The 13,465-nt window shown below is 38.2% G+C and overlaps 1 protein-coding gene across 1 annotated transcript; it reads right to left on the bottom strand.

The window, feature by feature from the left end:
- Positions 1-3,296: 3,296 nt before the first annotated feature.
- LOC124267533 (endothelin-converting enzyme 1-like) lies at positions 3,297-12,770 on the bottom strand. The gene is made up of 7 exons (XM_046702457.1): positions 12,764-12,770; positions 7,413-7,440; positions 6,207-6,295; positions 5,593-5,711; positions 5,193-5,291; positions 4,395-4,472; positions 3,297-3,400 (listed from the first exon to the last, which is right to left on the bottom strand). Exons 1-7 carry the CDS (start codon positions 12,768-12,770, stop codon positions 3,347-3,349), a joined length of 474 nt encoding a protein of 157 aa, XP_046558413.1. The 3' UTR covers positions 3,297-3,346.
- Between the last annotated feature and the right edge of the window lie 695 nt (positions 12,771-13,465).

Raw genomic sequence — 13,465 nt, 5'->3', positions numbered from 1 at the left:
TATGCTGTGTTGCATTATGTATTATAATACATGTATATTCTATTCTATTCTATTCTATTATATTATATTATATATCATATCATATCATATCATATCATATCATATCATATCATATCATATCATATCATATCATATGATATGATATGATATGATATGATATGATATGATATGATATGATATTATATTATATTATATTATATTATATTATATTATATTATATTATATTATATTATATTATATTATATTATATTATATTATATTATATTTATTAATAGAGATAAACCTACTGTGGGGGAAAATCAGAGGTATATAACGAAATTATAATAGCTCTAAATTTCATTTAAAACCGAACGCGTAGCGTGAGGTTTTAAATGAACAATTTAGAGCTATTATAATTTCGTTATATACCTCTGATTTTCCCACACAGTAGGTTTATCTCCATTCTACCATGACAATTTTATGAACAATTTCAGGTGGAGCTCTTTCTTTGGTTACGAGTCAATACGTGAAGCGGCCTCGCATTCCAATCTCAAGTGGTATCGCCCGAAACGGGGTGTTTGGTGGCAAACCGTCAATGACTAACAAACTCCAGATTCAGTAATAACAAATCACGTTTTGTTTTTTCAATGCATCAATCACCAATCATTAACTGATAAGTTGGAAAACATATATCAAATAAGTTTAAAAAGCTTGGTTCACATTTGAAAATTCCACCGTAGACCCTTTCCCCACCAGAATAGTGGCAGCAACCTCATGGCCTTGACCTTTTCTCGAAGTCATTGTTTACATTTGGAAAGATGCGACAGGAGAGCCACTGACAGTTTGCGCAAGGTTAACCTGATTGTATGACTGAGATAGTCTTTGATATCTAATTACTGGTACTGGTACAAAATTTAAGAGTAGGGCGCTTTTGCTGTAACGAGAAGTCCGTGTTGTACCGAATTTAGATACTGTTGAATTTTGCGCCCTGTCAACTTGACGATTTCACGCACCTCTACGTCTGCGTGCGACAGCTGTGGTGACTCTTACACACTCATGTGTTTACTTTGTGCTCAAATTCGATTCTACGGATATTATTTTCTACATTTTGGAAAGTGTTTTGTGACCTAGTGGCTTCAAAGTGTAGTGAATTCAAATTGAATCGGATTCGCTGGCATGTTCGCGAGTCTGTTGACAAAGAGCCAGATTTGTGGTGATATTTCCGAAAGGATGGATCAGGACATGAGGGTGTACCTCTGGCATAAACACGGTAAGGTAATTAATTATACTTTAATAGACTACTTTAGATCAAGCAATGTAATGGATAAGAGGGATCATGACTAAGCTAAATAACTTTTTCAACGATATTATATACTTTTAGAAAAAAAATATGTTGGGCTAAACAGAACGGTTTGCAGATTCTGTTATTGTGTTTTACTACCTCTAAATTTGAACAGTACAAATTTCAAAATATCATTTTGTTTGAATTGATAACCCAACTGTTTATTTATGTGGACGGAAGGCATTACAATTTCTTCGGCGTTCGATGTTAATGCATCCTCCGTTACCGGATCAAGATCACTGGCGATATCGTTGACGAAAGCTGATAATAAATTTAACACGGAAATTATGTAGCAGTCTATTGCTGGATCTATTCTGACATAACAAATAATCAACGTAAACATATTTGTTTTTGCTGAATTTTTATTCGGAAAGCAGACGATGTTTTGATCTTGTTCGACTGAATATTTGTTTCCATGCTTTCGAAGTACTTTTGTATGTATAAACACCTATTGCTGTGATTTACGCAAGTAGTGAGTCGAGCCCGTCATCGCTAAATCCATCTTTAAAGACAAATGTGTAATTTCCGACAGTAAAATCGCCGTAATTTATCGATGCATCGGTAGGCTGTTTGGTGTCCGCCATGTTAGTGGGCAGACAAAAATAGTGCATTACCGTAAACCATGTATGATTGCGCACGGAAAACAGAGACCTGTATAACGTGATTATATACCTCTGAATGACTTTAATTAACCAATCACAATCCAGTGTTTACTGATGTCATGGTAGAATATATTATATTATATTATATTATATTATATTATATTATATTATATTATATTATATTATATTATATTATATTATTATATTATTATATATATTATATTATATTATATTATATTATATTATATTATATTATATCATAACTTTACATAAACGAAACCTATATCAACCATACCTTGTATGTCAAATGCGTGTGTAATTTCATGCCCGATGATGGACCCCATAGCACCAAAATTGACGGACCTGGAAGAAAATAAGACATTTATTGTACATAGTTACAGATACGTAGAGTTTAAATATAGGATGATATAACTGTATATACTTCATATCTGTGTTTATTTTAACCATTGATAAGACGTATATGCTCCTGTTTCAGTGGCAATACAGTAAACTACGTTGTACCGAACACGCATATAACGAAGTGATTTATGTCCTGATCTCTTCCTGTGTATTTAAACGAAATGCGTATAACGAACTCAAGCTAGTGGTCTCTTTGATTTGGTTATAACGGTAGATTACAGTGCTTACTTTGGTCCATTTGGAATGTAGAAGGAAAGATGGAACATGGCGATGGGGAAGATGATGTCGTTCCTCGTGGGGGAGTAGAAAGCGTTCACTGTGACGAAGCCAGCTGCAAAAAATATCAGTAACTCAGCTCCTTGTTTGACACATCTAGGTAACCCTTGAAGATCCGGGTTAATATTGGGTAAGAGGCGACTAACGGGATAGGGTGGTCAGGATCGCTGACTTGGTTGACACATGTCATCGTATCCCAATTGCTAAGATTCGATGCTCATGATGTCAATCACTGGGTTGTCTGGTTCAGACGCTTATTTACAGACTGCCGTCACAGTGCTGGAATATTGCCGAGTGCAGCGTTAAACAACAACAACAACAACAACAACAACAACAACAAACAAGACGAACGAATGTCATTTGGTTACAGGTCTCTCTGAGCCACGCTGAAGTCAAATTAAAGGTGATATTCTGTGTTAATACTTTTACTAAATACAACTGACACTAGTGACAGGGCAGCTTAGCACATGTGTAAAACGAGGACACGAAATTCTCCATTCGTGACCAACTCGTGTTATTCCGGGACAAGCCGACTGAAAGAGGCGAGTGGTGACGAATGGAATGGAAATTCTCATCTCATACAAGGGAGGTAACTCTAATAACTTTCGTTGCGGGATACTCCATTGCAGTTAGAGCTCACGTCCAGTCTAACGGTACAAATCTATTTATATTCTTACCTCTTTTTCCTGTCGGGTTTTTCTTTTAACAGATTATTTGCAAGCTGCAGCTAGAACTTCCGCCATGCTTGAATATTCTTGAACCAGTCCACGACAACCTCAAACTGAAAATATGTGATTCTAGCTTTAGCGATAAGCGTCACGGCAATCATACTTGGATAATTACTGTGAATTACCAAACTTTATAATTACATTTTGTAAACTGTGCATAAATTAAAAACAAAATGTATCAACATTCATTGAAAGAAAGTATAAAACTGTCATAAGAAATAGCCTTAAAGTTTATTTTCATCTATCTAAACGTTCTTTAAGAATATTTCACATAGTGAGTATAATCTGTTTGAGTGGCATTCTAGAATTAATCCCCCACCACCCTGGCTTCTGCCTAATTAACTTACAGTCACTAATTGTCTTGGTTATCCCACTTATTTTATGTTATCATAGCTCATCATCATGCTATTGTAGCTCATCATGTAACTTTCTTTCATGCTTTGTTTTCCACCCTTGTTATTGTTATCTCTTTATCTTATCTTGTATATAAACCGGTGTACCCCATCTTTAGTGAGTGAGTGAGTTTAGTTTTACGCTGCTTTTAGCAATATTCCAGCAATATCATGGCGGGGGACACCAGAAATGGGCTTCACACATTGTACCCATGTAGGGAATCGAACTCGGGTCTTCAGCTTGACGAACGAACGCTTTAACCACTAGGCTACCCCACCGCCCCTTCTTGAAAACGGTATAAGAATCTATACCGAAACGTCGCCATTGTTAAAATAAAGAAGTTGAACATCCATAAAGTCTTGTCATCTCTATAGTGAGTAGAATACGCCAGCGAGATAATCCAGGGATTAATCAGTCCAGGTAATCTGTCTAATCCCATTTGGCGAATATGGCAAAGAAGCAATGAAAATTTTATGGGCGGAAGAAAATCAGTCATGACACCGGGTGTTCCCAAAACATCCACTGTACAGTTGCTATTAAAAAACGTCTGTATATGATGAACATTTCTTTTATTCTCTGCCTGTTAATGTCTTCGAACAACGGTTTTCACTTTAAAATCTCAAAAGGTAAGCGATAATAGGTTTCCATACTTACATTCGTGTAATAGGTATCCAGGAAAGTACCATTGAGAATAAACAAGGGGTAGCTGATTTTGTCTATGATATGGTCGATCTGAAATGAAAATATTGAACTATTAGGTATGATTTTTTGTATTCATTCCCATAGTTACAAACATATTATAGCGACAAAATTTAGTATGGTTTTACGCCGCTTTTAGCAATATTCCAGCAATATCACGGCGGGGGACACCAGAATTGGACTTCACACATTGTACCCATGTGGAGAATCGAACCCGGGTCTTCGGTGTGTGAAGCGAACGCTGTAACCACCAGGCTACCTCGCCGCCTCTAATGTAAAAGTGAAGGAACAGAAACAAGATATTGACGATAAACAACAGTTTTAAGCTGGGTTTAACGCCCCTGTGGGCAGATTTCAGTTATCACGGGGTGTGGCTTCATGTGGGAGGAGATCCCGAAGTGATGCAAGATGTCACCACTTTGGGGACAACCATGACCATGGTGCAGACAAACCAAGAATCATTACAACTGCGGATTGGGATTCAAACAAACAAATATAGATTCTACCAATCAAAGGGATGCAACTCTACACAACAAATGGCCGTGCCAAGAGAGTGAGTGAGTATGGTCTTACGCCGCCATTAGCAATATTTCAGCAATATCACGGCGGGGGACACCAGAAATGGGCTTCACACGTTGTAGGGGAATCAACCCGGGTCTTCGGCGTGACGAGCGGACGCTTTAACCATTAGGCTACCCCACCGCCCGTGCCAAGAGAATCTTCAAAAGAGTTTAAATGTTAAAGAATAACTACCTTTTCTGATGCCTTTGTTCTGGTGCCTTTGTCCATCCAGAACTTTCTCAACAGGTAGTCCTTGAATGCACTTTTTACATATACAATCAGGTCTTCAATCTGTAACACAAAGAGCATAAATATGAGGGTGTGTAATATTGTTGTCAAATTCAAAACAAAAATATTAGTCAATGGACAGAATCATTATCATGAAACAACCTGGTGTTCAGTAAACTACTTTTGTTACGAATATGCTTGCAACGAACTGTTGGTTATAACGAAGTGGGGTCTTAGGCTTCCGATCACCAAAGGGCACTTTTCACACATGCCTGCGACACTGATGTCATTTGCAATTCGGAATTGGGAAGTAACAGGGTACGGATTAACGGAGGTCCGCTTTACAGGGATACACAAGTCCAACCTTTTCTGCATTCTCTTCATGAGCAGTACCGCTGACGTAGATTGCCCCAGTGGCAAACTGCATGGCGGAATTTGTGTAGAAGGCACACCGCTTCCAGTGTTCAATCATTTCTTCTTCTTCTGCAAACGTAAAAGAAATAAGTAAATAACAAAGAATCTTGCAAACATCTACAGCCGACACAGTGCCATATGACACAAAATAACAATAATGATGATTATAATTGTAACAATAATAAATATACGTTTACATAGCGCCTTACCTACAAGCAGTTCAGAGGCGCATAAACAGTTAACACTGTAAACATAAACATAACGGTAATATTAAAACCGTTAGATTAAATTCATTATTAAGATATAAAATCGATTTTAATTCAAATACATTTTTTTTCAGCATTGGATAAATTAAGAAAACACAAATTTCTTGAATGAGAATCCGCTGTTTAGTTTTGATGTGATAGAATGAAAATGATTTATATATATGGAAACGCCACAAGAAGAAATTATATTCATATCCACCATTTAGTCCCTTCGTTTTCTTGTCCTTACCAGACACCCATGCGTTTCTACAGTAACAGCAGTGTAACAAGCGAGTATCAAAACACTCGCGCCACTTACCCGACTCTTCATACACTTCAAATGTATTGGGATCAAAGTAGGGCTTGAGAGATCGCACAAGCGATAGAACAATGTAGTCTCTAAGTATCCTGAAAAAAAAATCAAATTGGAGTCATGATATCTTTAAAAAGTTTGATCAGATATTACTGCCAGTGTTTGTTGAGTTTGTTCAATACTCTGTAAAAAGAAATATTATGATCCAACAGTAGAAATCGGTGGGATGGTGTATACGGCTAGTGAGTAATTTTATGTAATACCTCTTGAAATTTGGCTGGAATAGTTTACGTGGTAAATTTGGGCCCATCAAATTCCCACAGACAGATACAGAGTTGCAAAAGGACCGATTTAGATGCTGGATTTTTACGATGATGAGGAGGGTATCCCCTGTTATCCTGCTCCAATTAAATTCATCAAAACGTGTATTGCTAACTGCCTGAGATCGTGTCCAACTGTACGTAATTCAAGAGAGAAATAACGCTTACGGGTAGTCAAGATGATTATTTTGCCTTCCAACAATTAAATTCTACATTTCAATGTCACATTTATGTTTCCGTGGGGATCAAGCAGGGATTCGGGCATATCTCCGGCCTTGGGGTATAGTTTGAATGTAATAGCTGAAGCGCCACGCTGGGAGGACCCGCACTTGAGAGATTTAGAGATATGAGAGTCTTTGACAAAAAACGAAGCATCATATTAGAATTTGTCGTGATGGATTGAGTCTGTGTATATAGAATTGGCGCAAGAAAGTGAAACATAAAACAGCCATGAACAGAACGCACGCATACCCGCACGCACGCACGCACGCACACACTGGATACTCGCATTATGTAATACAAAACTGCATGTACCTATTTAGTGGCTCAGTGCCGACGACAAAGAGAGAGGACACTGGCTAACACTCGAAAGGACACTTACATCTTTCAAAGTATATGTCAGAAATATACTGCGTTCCTCAGATTGAAATAATTGCTCAGTTCGGTGTTAAACAAGAAACCAATCAGAGTGCAACAGAGGGGCTAAAAGAAAGTCAACTGAGTGTGATACCCCAAAACATTTCACGTCCCATTGATTGTATATATATATATCTAGCGGCAATACCAGAAAATAACCAGTCTCGATTTTTCGCCGCAACACTTGTTGTTGGCTTCTACCTTCTTTAGTCAGTTTGTATACACACGGCTGTGTATAAATTACATTAATACTCACCTGTTGAAGATAGCACCGTTTAATAAATCTACAATGTTATTACACATTGTGAAATAAACACATTGTGTAATAACATCGCGTGCTGCCGGAACTATTTGCATTCGGTCACATGACCAAAGTAACGTGATCAAAACAAACTGTCGGCTGTCATTCAACACACATCTCGAAGTCGCGATATTCAACTGTTCTTAGCTCGGTTAATAGTATTTATTTTAAAAATAATATGTTGGTTGAAGTCATTTGGTCCCTTTTTCATACCCACTTGTATATTTTTAGAAGTCAAATTAAATAGACTAATGTTGACAATCAAATGAAATGTATTCATACGCGGGGCCCCTGTTATGACGGCTAATGGTGGGTGAGTAATAAATACAATATTAAACGATGTCCCGTGTAATACCATATTTATGAAGCTCGTGAATGGTATAGGTATCTAACTCCCTTTCGCTCGTTAGATACCAAACCATTCACTCGTAATACCATATTTATGAAGCTCGTGAATGGTATTGGTATCTAACGAGCGAAACTCGTTTCATAAATATGGTATCAGACATCGTTTAGTATTTTCTATTTATTAAATGGATATCCTCAGGTCATACTGAACACACAAAGTCAATGAGAGAAGAGAACAACCAGTCTGGACTACCCGACGAAACAGATACCAGTGGTCGTAAAACAGATACCAATGGTCGTAAAATGCCAATTGGCGATGGAAATTATCCAAAAATAGTTGACTTATTTTTGGACGGATAACATTTGTAGACCTATAGGGCTTATTCGAAATACTATTCCGATCAGTTCTGGTTTCACCATTTCTAATTGTTAAGTAGTGAGTTTAGTTTTACATTTGGGATTACACTTTCTTAGTAAAGTACAGATACTGGTACTTTACTAAGAAAGTGTAATACCAAATATAACATATGTTACATTTGACCACTTTCTAAATGGCATTGTGTATTTCATAGCTTTCGGCCATGGCGGCCGTGCCAATTAACACTTATCAGAGGGGTACACAAAGTCCGCAGTCTAGAGTACCAGTTGTCCGACTTCCATTTTTGTGGAAGCCGCGGTGGCTGAGCGGTCTAGGCGTCTGACTTTGTGTGCTGGCGATTAGGTGCCTGACTCTGAGGGTGTGGGTTCGAATCCCGGACGGGACTCAACCCACAAAGAAGTACTAGGATCTGTACTTTACTAAGGAAGTGTAATCCCAAATATAACATATGTTACATTTGACCACTTTCTAAATGGCATTGTGTATTTCATGGCTTACAGCCTGTTTTAAACCAAGATTAAATATTACGCATATGGAGGTTTTTCACATTTGATGGTATATTTATATTTTATGACATATATTTGTCATAATATGTGGACTTGACAAAGGTGAAAACAATACTGTTGACATCACTGTACAAGATAGAACAAATCGTCACATATCACTGACCTGTGGTAGAAGGCCTCGACAGACGGTGCTAATCTCAGGGAGGAAAATATTGATTTGTATTAACCCTTTTTGATTATGGCAGGTTTGAGTGAAGTACTTTTTTCTGACTCGGAGAACAATCTAATATATTTTGGAAGGTAAACTTCTTTCTGGTTTTTTGGGGGTTGCTGTTTCTGCATTACTGGATTTATGAAACTGTGTTTCTGGTTCTTTTGGGTTGCTGTTTCTGCATTACTCGATTTATCGCGGGTCCCTTACATTATATTTAATACCGAGCCGACTTAGTCTAGTCCTTGTTTAACGTCTTTCAGTTAAACACGGTGCACCGGTATCTGGGCAGACACTCTGCATTTGTAGAACGCTCAGTATCCACCTCAAAATTGCTCAGTGGACAAATTATGCGCAAAGCGAAGGCATTATTACTCCGGTTAACCCAAGCTGTCTGTTCTCTTTTACTTCATTCACTCAAGGCTACAATGTAGCATGATGAGGCTTACAAGAGATATATGAATAATTGCGTACGGGTGTTTATTACCCACGTGGTCAACGTATGGGTAGTTGCATACTAATCTCGTACGTCACACGAGTGTCGTATCGCGTTGACCTGTGTCGTAACGACTTGACCTGAGATTCTAACGATTTGATTGGATAACCGATGACCTCTCAATTAGGTCACATTCTGACGTAACTATTTTTTCATTCATAACAAACACGTGAATTCATTCATTCTACAACTTAAATGTATTGTGGGAATGTAAACATTGCGAATGTTGCCGTGTCGCTGATTAATTGTGAGTCGAACTGGGACATTATATCCGTCGAAAAAACATAAACGCAATGTTTTCACCAGTGATGTTAGCCGAATGAAGCAACTGCAAACCAAGAAACGGGGTGCTACGGAGTAGTTTACTGTAGGAGGCTGTACGAGGCGATGACAACTGCCATGCATCCTGACGTCGGTTACCAGGGCAGTGACGTCATTACAGTGTGACGTCATGCAAATATTGTACTACAGTACAAAACTCTAGCGCAAACCCCTTTATGAAAACGGTTTCGGTTCGAAACCAAAAAAATAACAAAAATACGCTATTTGGTCAATTTAATGCATGTAAGACGTGGGTAATAAATAAAATACCACACTCGGTCTCATTACATACGAATTAGACACCATAGGAAGGACACTCGTTTCGTATAATTCGTATGTAATGTGACCTCGTGTAGTATTCTCTATATACATAGTTAAGTACATACATTGATATCATATACATGAATAATACAATGATGAAGTTTTATCTGAATTTACAGAGCACATGGCGGCAAAATATGGACTTTAAAAGTGATACATTTTTTGTCTGGAATAAGTTAATCATATAAAATATTGAGGGCTTTGTAATCAACTTTTTTTGTGAATAAATCTTTTTCTTTTTTCGTTAAAGTATTGACAGTTAAAAAGGTAGTGGTGCTCATCTCCTATTACATATAAGGTGCACAATGTTCATTTTCTATAATTATAATCGATATTGTACCATCTTTCAGTTTCAACACGAAGACGATGATTTGACAGTTTAAAATGTAACAAATTGAATATATATTTTTCAGATAAGTGTTGTAAAAAAAAAATCAGTATCAGTGTTGTTTTATACAATTTCATAAAACCTACCCTTTGATGATGCTTCAATATCTGAATGCCCTTTTGTATGAAAAGATCTATATGACTATTCTTGACTTTACATTTAATCCAATCCCTATTGACAAATGCAGGGTTAATCCATACATCATTATTTCCCGTCTTTATTATTATGTCTTTGATACATGATAGCCATTTGTTATTAGATGTATTATTTGATGAAATATGTAGTAGCATGTTTGCCAGCTTTGGGTATATTCCTGTGATTAATCTTACCCTGGAGTATATCATTTTAGTATAAATAACAATTTCCTTAAAAATGTTAAATGGATATTTTCCGTAATATTTAAGTTTTCAAACTCCCATATTTCATACCCATCTGTGAGGCACTAGAACGATAGCCAATCATAGCCTAATCACATCGGGTACCACTCATTGCTTGGTGAACAGAGGCAACATATTCACTTTCCTAGGGTGAGACATGTGCCACGTGTGCTTGGTTGTGTGGAAGGGTACTCCCAGAAACTCTCAAGAGTCAGGCTGTTTAACACGATCAACCATCCAAGGACTCGTGACCAACCTTGCTCAATTTTAACTGATTTGTGACCTGGGATCAGTGCACAGGACCACACACCAAAACAAACTACTCACCTCCTCCTGCAGTGTTTATACAAGGATACAAATTACAAGCATCCATTCCCTGCGCTTTCTTTAGTGTTAGCCAGTAAATGTATGTTGTCATTATTAATATAAAGAGTGAGTGAGTGAGTTGAGTTTAACACCGCACTAAGCAATATTCCAGCTATATGGCGGCGGTTTGTAAATAATCAAGTCTGGACCAGACAATCCAGTGATCCACAGCATGAGCATCGATCTGCACAATTTGGAACCGATGACATGTGTCAACCAAGTCAGCGAGCCTGACCACCCGATCTCTTTAGTTGCCTCTTAAAAGCATAGTCGCCTTTTGTGGCAAGCATGGGCTGCTGAAGACCTATTCTACCCCGGATCTTCATAGGATAGGATTGACCTTGAAACACTGGGCATTCTGGCCCAAAAGGGACGCTGAGATAACATGGATTCTGAAACAAGGGCTTCTGAGACATGGAGGGTCTGAAACGTGGTTTTCTGCAACACAGCATCTCTAAAACATTGAATCTCTGAAACACGAAGACTTTGAAACATGGGGAACTGAAAAGTGGGATTCTTAAACTTAGAGACTGTGAATCAATGAATGCTGGAACACAGATTGTGAATCAATGAATGCTGTAACACAGATTGTGAATCAATGAATGCTGCAACACAGAGACTGTGAATCAATGCATTTTTGAACACAGAGACTGTGAATCAATGCATTTTTGAACACAGAGACTGTGAATCAATGAATGCTGGAACACAGAGACTGTGAATCAATGAATGCTGGAACACAGAGACTGTGAATCAATGAATGCTGTAACACAGAGACTGTGAATCAATGCATTCTGGAACTCAGAGACTGTGAATCAATGCATTATGGAACACAGAGACAGTGAATCAATGTATTCTGAAACATGGAAGCTCTGAAACAGGGGTCTCTGGAACAAAAGCCGACGTGTTCTGAAAACAAACAAGGGTTTAAAAACAAAGGACTACACCCTTATTGTGGCCAGTTAAAATGCGCAGGTACAATGGGGGAAAGTCTTAATTTGAAGCTTTGAAATTCGGCTGAAGCTCAACAATATAATCTCTGACTTATTGTTGAATGATGCAGCAGTAAGGAACCTATGTCTTGGTATGGTAATTACATCTCTGCCTCATAGATGAGACTCATGCCAAAACCAATGACACTGGGCTAAGTTCTGCCTCATAGATGAGACACACGCCAAACTAATGACACTGGGCTAAGTTCTGCCTCATAGATGATACTCACGCCAAACCAATGACACTGGGCTAAGTTCTGCTTCATAGATGAGACACACGCCAAACCAATGACACTGGGCTAAGTTCTGCCTCATAGATGAGACACACGCCAAACCAATGACACTGGGCTAAGTTCTGCCTCGTAGATGATACTCACGCCAAACCAATGACACTGGGCTAAGTTCTGCCTCATAGATGATACTCACGCCAAACCAATGTCACTGGGCTAAGTTCTGCCTCATAGATGATACTCACGCCAAACCAATGACACTGGGCTAAGTTCAAAGGCAACGGCTAAGACAGAGATAATATGAAAACCAATACCGTCATCCAACAAATTTGAAGGTGAGTAATAGTGAACTGTACTGTTATGAAGAAACTTACCCGTCATCTGCTCTTGTTTTAGGGTGGTAGATCGTCTGTATCGAACATCTCTCATGTAACGTGACTTGTAATGTCACTCTCATATAACCTGACTTGTAATGTCACTCTCATGTAACCTGGCTTGTAATGTCACTCTCATGTAACCTGACTTGTAATACCACTCTCATGTAACCTGACTCGTAATGTCACTCTCATGTAACCTGATTTGTAATGTCACTCTCATATATCCTGACTTTCAATGTCACTCTCATGTAGCCTGACTTTAATGACGCTCCCATGTAACCTGAGTTGTAATGCCACTCTCATGTAACTCGTAATGCCACTCTCATGTAACCTGACTTGTAATGTCACTCTCGTGTAACCTCGCTTGTAATACCGCTCTCATGTAACCTGACTTGTAATACCACTCTCATGTAACCTGACTTGTAATGTCACTCTTACGTAGCTCGTAAGGACGCTCTCGTGTAACCTGATTGTAATGTGACTCTCATATAACCTGACTTGCAATGTCACTCTCATGTAACCTGACTTGTAGTACCACTCTCATGTAACCTGACTTGTAATGCCACTCTCATGTAACCTGACTTGTAATGCCACTCTCATGTAACCTGACTTGTAGTACCACTCTCATGTAACCTGACTTGTAATGCCACTCTCATGTAACCTGACTTGTAATGCCACTCTCATGTAACCTGACTTGTA

Source organism: Haliotis rubra, unplaced genomic scaffold (genome assembly GCF_003918875.1).
Source record: "Haliotis rubra isolate DU_JTF1 unplaced genomic scaffold, ASM391887v1 Scf1319, whole genome shotgun sequence".
In the NCBI taxonomy this organism is placed as follows: domain Eukaryota; kingdom Metazoa; phylum Mollusca; class Gastropoda; order Lepetellida; family Haliotidae; genus Haliotis; species Haliotis rubra.
This window is presented reverse-complemented; position numbering and strand designations above follow the sequence as displayed.

What these genes read in the sequence shown, in the direction of transcription:
- LOC124267533 (XM_046702457.1), bottom strand. An exon ending in AACGGTGCTATCTTCAACAG is followed by an intron (nt 6,296 to 7,412) that starts GTGAGTATTAAT and finishes TTTTTTTTTCAG; the next exon opens with GATACTTAGAGACTACATTG. An exon ending in TGAAGTGTATGAAGAGTCGG is followed by an intron (nt 5,712 to 6,206) that starts GTAAGTGGCGCG and finishes TTACGTTTGCAG; the next exon opens with AAGAAGAAGAAATGATTGAA.